The sequence below is a fragment of the Thunnus albacares genome, chromosome 22 (assembly GCF_914725855.1).
Source record: "Thunnus albacares chromosome 22, fThuAlb1.1, whole genome shotgun sequence".
NCBI lineage: Eukaryota > Metazoa > Chordata > Actinopteri > Scombriformes > Scombridae > Thunnus > Thunnus albacares.
In genome coordinates this window covers 4,212,805-4,231,109 of record NC_058127.1, presented here as the reverse complement: position 1 = coordinate 4,231,109, position 18,305 = coordinate 4,212,805, and the positions used below count along the sequence as shown (strand labels likewise).

General features: G+C 36.4%; 1 protein-coding gene across 1 annotated transcript in view; it reads right to left on the bottom strand.

The window, feature by feature from the left end:
- The window catches only part of LOC122974275 (butyrophilin subfamily 2 member A2-like), a 47,107-nt gene extending 42,703 nt beyond the window's left edge, over positions 1 to 4,404 (bottom strand). Inside the window, exon 1 of the mRNA XM_044342296.1 lies at positions 4,299 to 4,404. Within this exon, the coding sequence (XP_044198231.1) occupies positions 4,299 to 4,395 (97 nt within the window). The 5' untranslated portion in view covers positions 4,396 to 4,404. The remainder of the gene's footprint in view (positions 1 to 4,298) is intronic.
- Positions 4,405 to 18,305: the final 13,901 nt, after the last annotated feature.

The window sequence follows — 18,305 nt, the reverse complement described above, 5'->3', positions numbered from 1 at the left end:
TTTCACCAGACCTGATGTGCGTGCCAAATTTGGTGAGTTTTTGAGCATGTTTAGGGGGTCAAATTTAGAGTTAAAGTGGCGTAACAAGAAAGAAAGAAACACACGAAAAACAATAGGGTCTTCGCCCTTTGGGCTCAGAGCCTGAGTTAAAAAAGAAAGTTCAAAAACCACTGTCATGATACCACTTGTCTCTGACTGCGAGTTTAAGGTTTGCCAAGTCAGCTCACACAGAGAAAGCCTGGGTATGTTGAAATTGATTCGTAGTACACCCCTCTGCTGTTGCCATGAGAAACTCCCAGTGTTTAGAAACAAAGGTAACACCCCCCCCCCCCCCCCCATCTGCTTGGCAATATTAAATTATCAAATTAATCAGTAAATGTTTGTGCAAGTGGTTGCATGGAGCTTAATATTTGTACGGAGCGTCCTCCATGACAAACACAATAGGCATTGCACGCGTTCAGTAAGTCAGCAAGTTACAACCCACTTCCACTCCCAGCTAGATGGTTTGGGATGACACTAAATATAATGGACCCTCCACATGAACACGCAAATGGATTGGAAGTGGGTAGGGAGAGGGTGTAGGGATGATAGGAATTGAAGTCTGATTGGAGTCCTTTTATTTGACTTGGTGTCTTTCCTTCTTATCAGGCTTTGTGACTGCGTGCAGGCCTGCCTTTGTGTTATGCACATGGAATATGAGGCCCAACACCACAGTCACCTGTTATTTAGTCTCAGTTATAACTGAGATTAATTTTACATCAGGCATTGTTCTTTCTTTATTTGTTCCATTTTCTTTTGGATCTTTCTCTGAAATGTTCAATGTTCTGTCATTTTCCAGCAGTTCCACTGTTGTCTGGTCTCTTGTTTCTTTGACATCAAGTTTTGCTTTGTTGATAAAAGTTGTGATGTGGTTCTCTTGTTGTGTCTGTTCAGTTCCATCATTTAGATGCATCGTGGTGTTATCGCGCACTGAAACGACAAAGGTTTATGTTAAAATAAGAAAACTTCAGAAGCATGAATATATGTGATGACAGCTAAACTAGCAAGATCTCACTGGTGTGGATAAAACCTACTCAAACATAACTTTTAATTATCCCAGCAGTGTCTTCATTTATATCTGGTGTATTTTTCAGTTGATCTTGAGGACATTCACCCACAGATGAATAGGAAAGTTCTTATAATAACAATTAATGCAGTTCCTTCTTTATCGTTTCATCAGCAACATTCTGCCATGAGTTTTTCTGTGCTTTGCCTGTGCATGGGCATATTTGAGACTATTTGAGATTAAAGGCATCATATTAAACCCTTTTTACACCCATGATATACAAAATTAATGATATGGTAGAGCACTGAGAACAAACTTGATACTTTGTTCCTTAAATTGACACACTCTCAATTTCACTTCCAAGTTTTGTTGTGATTGAGCAAAATGTACATTCTCCAATAACAGTGTAAAGCTGTAGAGATATCATAGTTTAGATGGCCCTGCTCACACACTACCTTACATGCTTCCAATAATTGGCTGGACATGGGGGACTGAGTCTGTGTGTGGCTGGGAGCATCAGATGACGTTGAGAGAAATGACCAGAGCATTGTTTGATGAACTGGCATGGTGTCTGACTTCCCCTCGTTATCAGTTTGTTTGGTTTTCTTTTGGTTTTCGCCTACTCTGGAGCAGGGATTTTAATAAAACTTGAACGCTGCCAGATTGGCCGCATATCAGTTTCGGCTTTCTGTGGAAACGGGGTGTCAGAGGAAGCAGCAGGTCGGGGCCCTAGTGTGCTTCAGATCATCGGAGCCTGGTAAACCCTCATCTCTCTCCTGCATTTGGTCCAGCCTAAATCACTGATTTCCACCAACATCTAACCTTTGCAGTATAGGTCCAGGCTGAGTATGTAACAGTATTAAAATATGATTTCAATACACATTTCAAGAGTGTAAAAGAAAAAATACAATGTATTTCACTAAACATTGTAAATTTCTCAAAGAACAAATCGAGAGGTTGTGATATGTAGCACAACAAATGAGTGAAGCTATAAATGGAAGTGTTCCTGCACATGCTCAGTGGTGTCTGCCTTACACAGAACTACTCCCCAGAGACTGAAAACATGATCACTGTTATTAGTCTTTGGAGCCGTTTCTAAATAAACTAATGTGACCAAACTCTTCATATTGAAGGAACATGTCACCCAGTGCAGCGATGTGGCTCACTGATGTGTTTTTAATAGTTTTTGAACAATAATGGAGGTCTACAGCACAGAGGAATAAGATATATCAGGCTATGATACACACACAATACTTGTTAGTAGTTCAGTTCATTGTTGGTTTGGATCTTCACGTGAAATTTGTTGACAATAAGAAAAAAATAGAAAATCTCAAGACATATCCATTAAAACAAATAGGTTTTCATATATTGAAAGATTTATTGGTCACTAGTCATTCCCCTTGTCTGCCAGTAAAGAGATCCAGCATTTTATGACCACATTTTGACTTTTAGCGTTCTGCTGAGACCAACCTGTGATCATATTTCCTAATCAAAGCTGTGTTTTGCTCTACAGTCAGTGCATGCACCTAAATTACCAGTTTAGAGTTGGTTTTCTCCAGCACTCTGATGTCTTAAAGATTACATAGCCTATAAAAGTAACCTGGAGAACTCATTTCTTGGCCATGTGTGTGGATAACCAGGTTTCTAATCAGCTTTTTACATGTTAGCATGTGAAGAACATGTGGAGGTTTCTTAATTCAAAGTAGGAGTTGCTATGAAAGCAGTGTAAACCTTAATTGGAATGCCTCAGCTAATCAAAGTGCGTTGGAATATGTTTTTAAAGCCCTGACAAAGACGTACAGAGGTTGAAACATGTTGGTTTTTGAATGATTTAGTCTCCACAACACATGCTTTTTAATATTTCCTTCCTTGCTGTTACATTTTCTTATATTTGGAGTGTCTGGATTGTCTTATGTAGAGCAACCAGTCATCTTTTCCTATGTTTGAATGTGTGTTGTTGTGTGCACCTGCTGAGTAAAGTGTGATATTGGCAACCTCACTGCAAATTCTGCCTTCTTGTTGTAGATAATGTAACTGTAAGGAAAATGGATTTGTAACTTACCAATTTTGTTTCAACTCTGATTCTGCACAACCACGACAACTACAACTGCAAGAAAACACACGAGGCAAACAGTCCAAGCAGAATTGACTCCAACAGAAGAGTTGTAAGAAGAATCACCTAAAATGAGCAGCGCACAGAGCAGCATGACATTAAAACCAGACCTCAAAATTTTAAAACTGAATAAAATTATGTTATTGATAAAATATGATGTAATTAAATGTATGCTTTATTTTTGAATCATTTTATGATTAAATATGAATAATTTCTACCTCGAACAATAATAATGTGTGTCTCTCTGATCTGGTTGATGTTGTTCTGTTGGACTCTACAGGTGAAGATGCTGTTGTGTCTCTTCTCTACAGTCACTCAATTATTATGTGTTTACTTACTTGTAAGTTTTATAGATTTAATAAATAAAAATCACATATGAAACTGAAGTTATCAGTGAGGTGTTGTAGTACTTTGAAGTGCTGCTATAAGTTCTGCTAACCACCAGATGTCACTGTGCTTACTGAGTTTAAAGCCCTAAAGTTTCAAACATTTTGTTTCCTGAAGGTCAATGTTGTGTTCAGGTTGTTCCTGCCTGACTAACTGTCTTTTTCAGAAAAGTCATTTTTATCCAGCCTACTTACCCTCATGTCTGTGTTTGTGTCCTCTCATGAACTGAGACAGTAATAAATGCATGTACTTAAATACAGTAACATTTTATACATATGCACTTACATACAATAAGATGAACAAGAGATTCTTGAGCCAGTGAAGGAACAAGACATCCGTATGTTCCTTCATCAGAGAGTTTCACTTGGGAAATGTTCAGTGAAATGTCTCCGTGCTTCATTTTCTCGATGGACAGTGATGTTCTTCCCATGTATGATGAGTGTTTTAAATCCAGTCTTTCTTTATTTTTGTCCCACACATGGACAGACCATGGGCTTAGGTCAGGTCTTGCCCACACCAACAGCATTTCAGATGCATCCATGGGAGGTTTAAGGTAGCATGGTAAAATGATGTTATCACCAACTGTTGCCACTAGCTGAGGCGGTTTAGCCTTAGGCTGACCTGGGAAGAAACAGAAACGTTACTCACCAAAAATCAGTGTCCTGTCTTCTTTACAAAACAACAAATTATAGCTGAAAAAAGACATTTTCCATACATTTTACTGTAATACTAGCACAACTTGTTAACATTTACCTGTACATGGGTGAAGTGTTAGGAGGAGGATGGCAGCCAAAACACCAAAGGCAGTCTGTCCAGACAGAGAGACCGGGCAAATCCTCTGATGAAGCATCGTGCAGCTCTGAAAATGAGAAAACAAAGGAAGTTTTTCGTTTTCTTACTCTTCAACTCTTAAACAACAGTCAGGATCTCAAATGAACAGTGAAACCTGTTTTTCTTGCTGTAATCACTCCTCCTGTTCATACTGACCGTTAGAAGATCCCTTCATAATGCACTAACAATGAAAGTGATGGAGGACAAAATCCACAGTCCTCCTTCTGTACAAAAATGTATTTAAAAGTTTATCTGAAGCTAATATGAAGCTTCAGCGTCCAAATGAGTCAAATCAAGTAGATATCTTTCAACGTTACAGTCTTTTTTAATGCCAAAGTCCCTCTTTTTGTTACTATACTTCCACCTGCAGCTCAACAGGGAAACACTGTCCAAGGACTTGAAAAATCATGAATCCGTCTTTTAAGGACAAACTCTGGAAACAAATGTTCTGTAGTTTAATTTGCTCCATAACCTGCGAGCTTTATGGGGAGATGGAATAGTAGTGAGCTGATAGAGTGTTCTTACTGTCTCTGTTATCTTACACAGCAAGCAGCCACCTTTCCTTTATAGACGTCAGTTTGCAGTTTCAGTCCAAACATGTAATGTGTTTCAAACCACACATTATTACATTATTACTGTAAATTTGAATTGAAAACTAGGTTACATCAACGTTTTTTGGCATGTTTGACAGGTAGTTTTTTTTTTTTTTTTTTTTAAGTTTCATTCATGAGGTGTGGCCTACTTGAGCTGTTATAAGATAACATTTATATGAAATATAAATTGCAATATAAGGAGTTCCCTGCAGACTGCACAACTTCCTTGATTACATGGAAGCTCCTTATGTCATTGAAAAAAAGAGTCAAGTGATTCAAATGATAAACATATTAGCCTTCTCTGTATCCTGAGTGGTAAAATGCAGATAGTTTGGATTTTATTCTGTGAGGTTAGTCCATAGTCCAAAACCCAAAGATAATAGTAGAGTATGAAAACAGAAAATATTCATGTCTGGAAAGCTGGAACCAGTGAATGTCTGACAGTATTTTCTCAAAAATATCTTGAACCAATTATTCAGTTATCAAAATGATTGCAGATTCATTTTCTATTGATCGACTAATCGATGCAGCTCCACAGTAATGTTCATGCTAGTATCTGCCAGATGCCATGTCACGATGGCTGCAACTAACAATTATTGTCATTATCCATTAATCTGATGATTAATATATTAATCAATAATTTGTCTATATACTGTCAGAAAATGGTGAAAAATGCTGTTATAATTTCTTTGAGCTCATGGTGACTTCTTGAAATGTATTATTTTGTCTGACAGTCCAGAATCTAAAGATATTCAGTTTATTATCATTTATGACACAGAAAAGCTTCAAATTCTCATGTTTCAGAAGCTGCAACCAGCAAATTTTGGGCATTTTTCCTTTAAGAAAATGATAAAATTAGCCTAAAATACATAAATTGAGAACTGTTTTCTGCCTGTATTTCAGCACAGAATAGTTCCCATTAAAACTGTTGATACTGTATTATTTTATCCAGAGTAACTAACGACAAGTCCAAACTAAACACAAGTGAGTCTCTAACTGGAACACTTGATGAAAAAAGGAAAAAGTTGCTGCTGAGTTGATCAAAAGAACTTTTTTTTAACACTGAACTCGAGTCCTAAAGGTAAAGTTATAACATCCTGTATGTTCTCTTCTTTCAATGTAGGTGATGTGATTAATGAATAATTAATGAATTGATTAATAAATAACAGTGTTAAGTCTAATACTTTCTGGCTACAGATATGCGTAATAAAACAATTCCTACCTGAAAGATCTTCTGGCTGCACTGGAAATACAGCTTTGATTCTGGAAAGATATTTTATTAAATAACAAAGAAATCATGAAAGGAAAAAAAAAAACTACTTGAGGATTGAAGTTTTAAAGCTGTTGTTCCTCTTACATGTCTCTCTCTGTCTGTCTCTCAGAGCCGTCTGCTCTGTAACTGCACACCTGTGGTTAAAGTGGGACTTTGGACTTTGTACAACCATAAAATGTTAATGATAAAACTGTAAGAAGCAACCTCATAAAATTGTCTCAGGTGTTGAATGACTAAATGTCATGTTAATGGTAGAGCTGGGAAAGTTTTCTGAGAAAGGAAATGTAAAGAAATGAAGGTTTTAAATGTCCTGAAGGCATCACAAGAACATCTTTCACATGAGCTTTTAAATATTTCGTCTCATTCAGTTTCTCTTATCACAGTGTTGAGTTACAGATACTATTTACTTCATTTGAGCAGCTAGTACCACTGCACTGAATGTATCAGACCTGTAATATTATTAATAATTGAAATGAATTCATACATTATATATTTATGTCTCTCAAAGCTGTTGATGAAGAACTGCAGAGATATAACACTGAATGTCTTCTTCTCAGAAATGGAGGATGTTTTTGCTGTACTAGGAGCACCTGATAAATGTTGTCAACTGAAGAAATTAAATTGCACCCTGTGTGACATTGTATTGGGATTGGTTCTCATTTCATCTTTTCTTCTCTTCTTCTACTGGTCCTTCTCATTCTTGTCTGTGTTTTAGTAACTGTCAGCTCTCCAATGAATGATTGTATCTTTCTGTACTTTTTTATGACCTTTTTTATGACTCTAACTTCATGTCAAACTTTTTATTCTTTATTTTGTCAAAGTAGGCTCTGCTCTGATGACACAGTGTCGGCAGCTGTCGTTTCCTTTCTCATCCCTAAGTTTGTGGCACAAGCACAAATTTCAAGTACTTGCCAGGGTATCTTGCTATGTGTTGTCATCAAAATCTCTAATTGGCATTATGTCAATCCATCATTTAATTTAATCACAATTTACAGTCTAGTATCCCAAGTAATTCCTTTCACATTGTGTGTTTTTGCAGCACACAATTTACATCCAGTACCAACATTCAGGGCCAATGCAGGAAGTGCGATGTCCTTTTATGTAGTGAGGTGGAATGAAAAGGTGTGGAGGTCGAGGTGGTGGAAAGAGAGTGTTTTTGTAGAAGAAACTCTTCTCAGTCTCTTCATGAGTGAGAGAATCACATGCTGCCCTGATAATAAAGGAAACATTGTGCATAAATTCAGGACTCAGTGCTGCACAATTCTGTCTCTGTATGTTTGTGTTGTGGAGTTTCCTCTGTTGAGTCTGTTATTTTCGGTGGTATATTGTTGTATTTCTAGCAGGACCACTTATGGAAGACCAGGTTGGTGCAGCTTAGTCCCTTCCAACTGAGACCGAGGAAAAAGATACAGAGTTTTTTTATAATTAAAGCATGAAAATCTTATCGACAGAAATTTTACAGAAAAAGATCACTACACTTCATAATTTTTGCTAACATTAACATAATGTTGCTTTTGATAAAAAGTTGCACTAATTCACAATTAACTGGCTGACTTTTTAAACAGGAATTTCAGCATCATTGCTTTGAATTATAGCCACAGTTCTCTGACCCTTTAACTTCTTACATCTACCGGTTGGCTGTCTGGTGATAACAGTGTTATTGTCATTATTATCCTTCTCTGTCTCTTTGCCACTTTTTCTATCAAGTCATTTATGTTTCTGATTGTTCTCTATTCAATCTGATTAATCTCCCTCTATAAATTTAAGGTTTGTGTGCCTCCTGCTTCTTGTTGTGACCCTCCTCTTTTGAAACCACAAGTCTTGTTTCTTTATGTAAACACTTAATGTCCTTCTTGCTCAGACCAGACTCTCTCTTGGTTTCTAATTTCCTCCACTGGAAATGACTCTATTGTGTATTTACTTACACGATTGGTCAATCAACTGCTGATCGCTCATGCATTGGATTTAGTGTGTGTTGTAAACAAGGAAGTAACAGCCATGCTTTTCTTCTTCTTGACTTCCAGGTGTAGCCATTCAGTGTTTTTCCTGCTATTGTATTGTTTTTATTGTTTAATTTTTATTATTTTTTATTTAAGAAAGCCGTCATGTTTAGCAACACAATTAGAAAACAGTATTCCACAATTTAAATTATAATGGTGCAAAGTAAATTGAATTTGAGATTTACACAGGACTTTGCACTTAATCACAGGCCAAATCTAGCAACATATAAATGAGTCAAACATTAAACACAATATGGTGCTTGGCTCTGCTTCTCAAAGCTCAGTTTGAGTTTTGAATTGTGTTTGTGAGCAGCTGAACTTTGAACTTGTTGCCAGGTAACTGATCACTGATATGAAACAATACAGCTGCAATCAAAACCATAATTCGTTTTAGCGATTAAGGAAAAAGGGAGTGCTCATTTGGTAAATGTTAGATCTGCTATTTTACTTCTGCTAGAAAATTTTCTTTCATCTACAGTATCAAACATTTCTCTAAAGTGAGAGAATAAGACAGACATTGAACCATTTAAATAGATGCATCCAAAGAACGAGATTTGTGTCTGCAAAGTGAAACATTCAGTATTCATCAAAGTGCATCTGCAGCAGCTCTGTGGCCAGTGTGATGCTACAATGAGTTTTAGATTGAGATTAGCACTTTTTTGTAGTGCTAGTTGTCTTTTTCTGTAGCAGTGGTGGAACAAAGTTAAGTGCTGTATTTAAAGTACGGGTTCATAATTTTTCAAGTGTGTCTTGAGACAACAGTCAGGTGTCCATATGAACAGTGAAAGACGTTTTCCTCACTGTAATCATCAATCTGTAATTCCTCCTGTTCTTACCGGCTGTTAAACGATTCCCTTCAAATGTGCATGTTTGTCTTGTCCACACAGTAATTTTATGCAAAACTGCATTTAAAAGTTGATGTGAAGCTTATATGAGGCTTCAGCAGTCTGAGTTAGTCATATCAAGAGGATATCTGACACATTTACAGTCTTTTTAGCATCAAATTCCCTCTTTATGTTTCCTCAGACAGTGTTTCCCTGTTGAGCTGTGGTGGAAGTATAGTAACAAAAAGAGGAACTTTGGCACTAAAAAGACTGTAACATTGAAAGATATCTACTTGATTTGACTCATTTGGATGCTGAAGCTTCATATTAGCTTCAGATAAACTTTGAAATACATTTTTACACAGAAGGAGGACTGTGGATTTTGTCCCCCATCACTTACATTGTAAGTGCATTATTAAGGGATCTTCTAATGGTCAGTATGAACAGGAGGAATAATTACAGCAAGAAAAACATGTTTCACTGTTTATTTGGGCTCCTGACTGTTGTTTTAAAACAGACTTGAACAATTGTGAACCGTCCTTTAAGTCTTATTACTATGGTCTCAGTCTCATCAAAATCTGTTGGGCATGAAAGGATTAACTGGGATGGAAACATGTAATCTTGTGAGATTATGTATTTAACATTATATTAAAACAAACTTGTTTTTATCACATCATTTAATAATCTTAAAATGAAAACAACAATTTTGCTTTAATCCTTTCTGGTACGCTGTAGATTGAAAGTCTTGCTCAGTGACACTTCAGTGAACTTTTTATGACTAGTCATAACTTGTTATTGTTGCTGACAAGTACAAAGTTCAAGTTCATTGCAGTTTATTCATCAGTGGAAATATGTAGGACAGTGTGTTATTGAGCTCAAACTAGATTTATTGAGCAACATTTCACTTTGATACAACAGCAACTTCTGACCACTTCATTTGTGGTCTGTGGAGGAGGACTGTGGGTTTTGTCCCCCATCACTTACATTGTAAGTGCATTATGAAGGGATCTTCTAATGGTCAGTATGAACAGGAGGAATGATTACAGCAAGAAAAACAGGTTTCAATGTTCATTTAGGCTCCTGACTGTTGATTTAAGACACACTCGAAAAATTGTGAACCCGTCACTGGACTATCTGATAAACAAGAAACCCAAAACACCCAAAAAAAGTGTATTTTCTGTTTGTTTTTGTCATTATTTGGTTGTATGCAGTGAATTACCTTTTCATCTCATTGATTCATTCATTCCTCTCACCTTTTAAATATGGAAGATTCAGCTCTTGTTTCCCTTGTTTACTCTTTGATTTGACAGACTCGCATTCTACAGGGACATCTTGTGGCCACAAGTTGTCAAAGCAGTTCCATTAGTGATTTAATACATGTGAGATCATTATTCCAGGACATACAGCATAATGAGAGACCTTATTGAGAAACCCTGTATTTTTAAATTGTAGCTTAGTATCATAGTCAGTTAATGCAGGTTCAAGTTACATTTTGAATGCAGGAGTTTTACTTTAATTGAAATACTGTTACTTTGACCTAATTAAGTGATTTTAATTTACTGGGTGTTTTTACATTTAACACTGGAGACTACTGACCAGATTACTTCCTAGGTTTCTTGCAGCAGTGATGTACAGAGACTCTTTAGGGGCAAAAAAGTAAAAGAAAGAACATATTTACTGTCTGCAGGGTAAAGGTTACACTAAATTTAGGGATACTTGAACCAATCAGAGAGTCAGGGATGGTCGACCCCTCTTGACTGAGAGCCTATAACTCAAAGAATGTCAAACCACCGGAAGAGGAAGTTCTGACCTACATTATAATTAAGCTGCATTCAGTCTGATACTCAGACAGTCAGCAGCAAGACAGCATGGAGGTCACAGCTCTCTGCTTCAGACTGTGTGAGTTCTCACCTGTCATGGTTTCTTCTCTTTTTACAAGTTTTTCATAGTCCTGCACGTCAAAATATCTGATGTCTGATGTACAACTCTGTTCCTTTGTTCATCCAGTGATGCTTGAAATCATTCAGCAAGTTCAGGAAAGTGGTGAGTAACAAATATACAATCCAAGAAATACTCTTTAATGTTTTGTTTGGGTTTTTGCATCATTCTTTCATCTAAAGAATCAAGGTAGAAGGTTGACATGAACCTTTTGAATCTGTGATGTAATTTACTTTCCTACAATTTGGTTTAATGTTGTATATTCTGTGAAGGGTTCAATCATTAATTAATTAATGTTCATGTTTGTTTCATTTGAAACTTTTAAAAAATAATTATCTCTTGGTTTCAGATGCAGCTTTTCTTCGAGAGAGAAGCATCAGTGTCAACATCACTGTTACTGGTACAGTATGTTTATTGTGTTTTTAAAACCACTACATATCCATTTTCAGCCTGGTCGCTGCAAATGTCCTTACGTCTCGCTAAAAACACCCACCTGCTTTTGTCGGTTGAAACAGGAAGCAGTTTCGAGGTGGTCTCGAACCACTCTCTGCTGATTTCCTGTCAAGAAACTTACTAACCAACCACTTGCCCCTCCTCACCCTAATAGAAAGATCAGCTCATATAGATCGCATGTGAACTACGTCACTTCAGAAATGTGGAGATGATACGTTTTGTAGAAATGTTGATGTACGGTTCGAGACCACCTCGAAACTGCTTCCCGTTTCAACGGGAAAAGCGGGTGGGTGTTTTTAGCGAGACGTAAGGACATTTGCAGCTGTTTTTCTGGCGAAAAACCAAGTGGTCTTTATGCCTAAACCTAACCAGACTTTAACCACAGCATTGTCACACCATAAAACATCATTATACAACGGGTAGAAATGTTAATATGCTGCGTTTGTAGAAATGTTGATATGATATGTATTACACGTGTTGAAACGTAGATATTCAACGTTTCTGTGGTTTGCAGAAACGTTCAATGCCAACGTTTTTTTCTGGCGATTGGGTTGCCATTTTGATCTGGTAATTATCTGTTTCTCACCCAGTATGTCCAGTATGACACTATAGTACACAATATAATGTATAAAATCGTTTATTATCAGATCAACATGTTCAAGATGATCAGGTTTACTGTAAAGTTGGTGGATCTTATTAAATGTATATTCTTACAAAATAATGGAAAACGTATAAGGGCAGATTAAAACACTGAACAATGAACCATCATCTATGTCCCATGATGTCAATACGCTCCTTATTAAGAGAGCAGACAGCTATCTGTGGTGAACTCTATTAAAAATTATTTCTTCAATTATAATACAAAATAACAAATTAACCATGGTACAGATATGGTACAGGTATGTGTAAAACCCTGCCTATACCCTGTACTTTACTATTTTATTTTATTTTTCTATTGTGTTCTGTCTAAATCTGATGTATTGCATTCAGCGAAGAGCTTTGGTTTGCAGTCTGCAAGGGATGGTGCCATATTAATTAAATGTCCATCATGACAATGTACCCGTTAGATACTGGACTCTACTGGTATGAGTCTGATTCAGGAGAACAAAGCCATACTTTACACCTTATAGTTACAGGTATGTTCTGTTAGATAGGTCAGGTGAAAAAACTCAAAACTCTTATATCAGTTATTGTAATTTCTTCCATAGAGATGCATACTCTTGCATATATTGTTATACTGTTTGGTTGATGGGAAAATACGGAAAGCCAACAGAGAGATTCATTAGAACCTTGGATTTTTTTTTTAGGTCTGTACACATATCAAAATTTGGCAGTTTGAAAATATGACAAATCAATCACATAAACATTTTTGCTTTGATTCCCCTAAAGTTGGTTATTTAAGATACAGTATGTACTGAGTGGGATATTTTAGTGTTGAAAAATATATAATGCTCTAAGGCGGACAAACTATGTAATAGCAATATGTTTTTATCTGCTTTTACACCTGACATGTTTGGTTTGGTTAAAATTGTAGCAGTCACCCATTTGTGGGACTTGCTGTCATTTCTCTGTTCTGAATTCATATAGTAGATTCATATAGTAGTATTCATAGAAAAACTCTGGTTTGATTGTCTGTTTGGTTCAGTTTGCTTTTGGCTGCTGTCAGTTGAATTCTAGTACAGTCCAAAAGAAATGCACAGAGATGAATTCAAGTGAACCAAAATGTATTTTGGTGAGAATGTTCACTCCTCACCATGTCCACTTCCTCTAAAGAGAACAAGTGCTGTGTTCAGATCTGCTCAGATGAATCATATCACAGGGGAAAACCAGCCGACCTTACTTAACAACATAAGTTTGAAAATGTCCTAAAAGGTGGATCGCTTTGTGCTTCTAAACAAATTCTGGTGTGGTTTGTTTGTGTGAAAGTGAAGAGGGTCAACCACAGGATTTTGTGATACTGTCATTTTACTTTTTTAGCTGTTAAATCCATGGTAGTGAAGTATAAAAAAAGCAATCTTATACATGACATGTGCAAGTTAGTCAAATGTATTTATAGAACACATTTAAAAATTACAGGAGTTGACCGAAGTGCATTACAGAGAATTTTAAGATACAGCTGAGTAATTTAAACAAAACAAAAATAAGATGATAAATAACTGTTAGACAAAATTAAAACAAATTAATTAATTAAAAAAACAGAGAAGTAACTGATTAGAAGATCTGAGATGTCTGGATGTAGAATATAGACCAGGGAGATCGAAGATGTAGGCTGGTGCCAATTCATTCACAGCTTTGATAACAAATTAAAAAATCTTAAAATAAATCCTATATTTCACTGGTAACCTGTGGTAAGTCTCACTGCTGCATTTTGAACCAGCTGCAGAGAGGACTGTTACCCACATAAAGGGAGTTGCAGTAATCAAGATATGAGGTAATAAAGGCATGTAAAACTGTCTCTGTAAAAGGATGTTGAATTTCCAATAACTCTTCCAAATTAAAAAACCAAATACATGGTTTGACCATGTGACTCTAGAATGACACATAGGAGCGTTTTCTAATCTGGCGTCCCTATCAGCAGTAATCGGCAGGACATCATTTGTGTGTGCTTTCCAAAACCGTTACACATCACTGTTAAAAAATGATATTTTATGATGTGACAATGCTCTGGTTAGGTTTAGGCACAAAAACCACTTGATTAGGTTTAGGAAAAGGTCATGGTTTGGGTTAAAATGATCACTTTGTTTAGGTAATAGAAACATGGAGTGGGTTAAAGTCACTACTTTTTTAAAGTTAGGCGACCTTCGTCATCATGGCTACAATCATAACCATGGGGTTGAGGTTAGGGGACGATCATAGTTACGCTTTTTAAAAAACTGGAAACAAACAGCTGTCTTCTGTGGCAAAGTCCACTGTTGGGTTAATGCCTCCATCCACCCTCCTCCTCTGAATGAGGAAATCTGTATACGACATAATTACTACGGCCATTAGATGACATCTGTCACTATATGTCGTTTTTGGGTAATCGATCTGTTGTGTTGTTTCTTAAAGAAGGCCCACAGTGGAAGCATGTACAATGAAAATAAAATGGAGGCTAGGCTAGGATGGAGCCTTGCGGTACACCACAGAAGACAGTAGCAGAAGAAGCTAAAAAATTATTGATTATAACTGATACAGATCTTTGTTGTGGGTATGATTTAGAGTAAACCACTGTAATGCTTTTCCCTGAATGCCTACCACATATCTGAGACGGTCCAGGAGTACACAGTGGTTGGCCGTATCTAAAGCAGCAGATAGGTCCAATAAAATTTAAATTGCATAGCAGCAACAAGTCATTTGTTACCTCAAAAGCCAGGACTTCAGTCTGCTCTGGATGCTTACGCTGCATCTGAAATTGCATACTATGCACTACATACCTAATATGTGTACTATCGTTCAACATACTTTTGTGTGAATAAACCATAGTATGTATCATTTTGGACACACTGAGTTGTAATTATTATCAGTGCTTGCATACTGTGATATTTCCCCGGAAATAGTACGCACTTCATGTACTATTGGTTTCATACTAAGGTTTTGGACGTACTAAAAAATCTCACATACTGTTTTAGCGTACTAAATAGCATGTTAGTATGGTGTTTCGCATACAACCTTAGTTTGTAAAGTTACCTCTACTTCCTCCTTGTGATGACATCATGCCCACAAACAAAGAAACAGGAGCTAAAACGGCCTGTTTCAGACAGAGGCTGAACTGAGTGGCTGCATAAAGGGCCAGTAGAAGATAAATAAGGAGTTTTTAACTGTTAATTGTACAAAGATATTCCAGTAGAGCCCCAGACCTGTCCTTTAACAGATATATCGTCAAGTTAGGTTTGAATGATTTACCTCCTGATATTGTTAAATTTACCGCTACACCCCAAAATTTCCTCTTAGCTTGCTGCATGTTTTGAGTGTGAAATCTGGGGGAGACACTACTTGGCCTTACATGAGTGTATATTTACATAAATCCCACTTCAGTATGCAGTATCTATGGAAAGCCATGCATACACTCACAGCTATGAAAGATATAGCTATGTTTACTATGAAGTATGATTTATATTTACAATATATTGCAGGCGAAAAGCTGGATGACATTGTTAATATTCAGCTAAATTTCTTTAGTATCATGTAGTAAGTAGTAGTAACCATGCAGTGTACTGTATGTATGTATGGTTAACTGCAATCTATACATTTAAGCTTAATTTAATGCTTTCTTTTGCATGTTGAATTTGGGATATTTGTTTTTGGGGCTTTATCAGTGTTGTAACACAAAACAGAAGTTGAACCTTCTGATACAGCAGCAGCTCCATGTGTAAATGTGCTACTAGCAGCTATCTTCCTTAAGATCCACAGATCTCATGCATATATGTAATTTGTCAGATTTAAACTTGTGCATTGAAAATAAAACTCACAAATCTCTGTCCAGTTTCAGACCCGGCAGTTCCTGATGCTCCTGACGGAGCTCCGCTGGTGTCCGTCTGCAGACTGATAAGCCTTGCAGTCGTGGGGACTCCTTACCTGCTGTCCACCATCATACTGGGACTCATATACAGAGACAAGAGAAGAGGTGAAAACTAACACTACTGACCCAAATAAGTATCTGCATTTGTGGCTGTTCAGGTCAAAGGTTATCCTATATTTTTGTGTGTGCCAACAGTTTGAATTTTAATGTTTTCTTCTGCTGTGTTCATCCCTCTTTCTTCTTTCATGTTGTAGCACGTCAGCTTGTTGCAGAGGACAGGAGCGATGATGTCATCATGGAGATGGAATAGACTACACACAGATATGAAATATTATGACGTTAACATATTTACACTTTACATTTTTATTTGTATACTGTACATTCATCTCATGCTAACAAAACACTTTCACTTACAGGTCCTTTAATTTAACTAATTTGCAGGTATTTAACGGTTAATTTTAGGACATTTTACAGAGAGGCTGGTGCAATTTGGTGAGTTATAAGAAAAAACAAAAAAGTGTGAAGTTGGTTATTTATATTTGGATTTCACACATAGTTGTTAATTTGTAAAAATTCCTAATAAACCAGATTCTTTACAGTTTTTTAACTCACAAAACTTCAGTATGTAGTTTATGTCAACCTACATATTAGCATATTAGGTTGTTTCTTAACAGCTCTACAATTAGCACATTTCCTGTCTACTACAGAATCAACAGTTCATATAATTTGTACCAAATTCCACCAAGATTTCCTAAAAATCAACTGTTAAATACCTGCAAATTACTCTGGAAATTGGTATAAAATGAAGGCACCTGTGAAATAAACCGTTGCCATTTTGTCCAAGTTGCCTGTGACAAAACAAGAGGTGGTGAGAATGTAAAAATCATATTTGAATTTCTTACAGGAAGTATAGTGTGACTTAAGAGAACTGTTATATGTCTGAAACCCACCACAGAGGAAGAGAGCAGGGGGGTCCCGCTGGTTGAGGCTGTGTGGTACTCACACATGCAAACACACCTCTCATATGTGAACAGCACTTCTGAGGTTTCTCACACTTGAGTCATCTGTCTTTTTGGTTGTGTATATAGATAGAATACAGTAATTAAAGGATGTTACCTGCAGATTTTTTAAAAACAGTTTCCCTGTTTCAGTAAGAAATAAACAACATCACACTGAACTCTAATTGTTTAGAAGGCTGAGCCTGTGATGTTTTTATTCTTCAGTGTTTGTGGCTGTGCCTTGAGTGACCAGACATCCCGAAACATTCAGTACAGTCCTGAATTATGAGCAGATGTCCTGAATCCTGAATCCTGAATCCTGAATCCTGAATCCCGTCCTGTTTGTCCTGAAAATTTGACTGTTTGATAGTTTGAGACGGGCACTGTCATGTCTGTAGCCCACATGAATTATGGCTGGGTTTTTTTTGTTTTGTTTTTTTTTTAGTTGTGTACAGTAGTACCGTACTGAAATTAAACCATCTTGATGAAATTAATAAAATAAAATAAATTTTATGTAACAGATAAAGATTTACACACAGTTATACACCCAGTTACACCCACTCTCATCTGGTCACCCTATAGAGGCCCCTTTAATCAACAGTATTATTGTTCTACTTCAATATATTCCTGCTATAACTCCAGTCAGCCACTGGGTGGCAACGAAGACACACAAAGTCTGCTGGTATCCCACCACTGGCCAACAAAATGTAACTTCTGATTTTCATTATAGTAACATCAAATATGTATTTTAATGCAAAAAACAAAGAATTTGAATATTTATGCAGCAATATTGTGATAATAGCTGCATTCCATATACATATAAATACAGATAATTAACGATTATTCAAACATTTTCAATCTTCTTTAAATCTTTAGGAAAACAAAGATGTAAAAATGCCTTTAAATTATGAAAACAAATGGAAATGTAGATTCTATGGTATCCCCCTTTTTCTCTTGAATTGTATTATATGCATTGTATTTTTATATTGCGTTAGGTTATTAAATTTGTTCATGTATTCATTTTTGTTGCATTTTTTTTATAGTTTACTTGTGCTTGAGTAATTTATTGTATGTTTGTCATACAGACTGAATGCTTGTGTGTTGAAATGTTTGGTTAATAGTTAACTGGTTAATAAGTTTTTTAAAAACTTGGAAACTGGAAAACTGAGACATGAGATTAATACATAAAGAGAGCTGTGGTTGTTTGACTTCCAGTGCAGCAAAAGCTCAAAAAGAGCAAATTAACATCATCTTTACTCTGAACAAGTTAAGCATCTGGTTGATTGTATCAACCAAAAAATTTCGTTTTTTTTTATTTTTTAAATGTCATCAATATAAATCGCTGTAAGCTG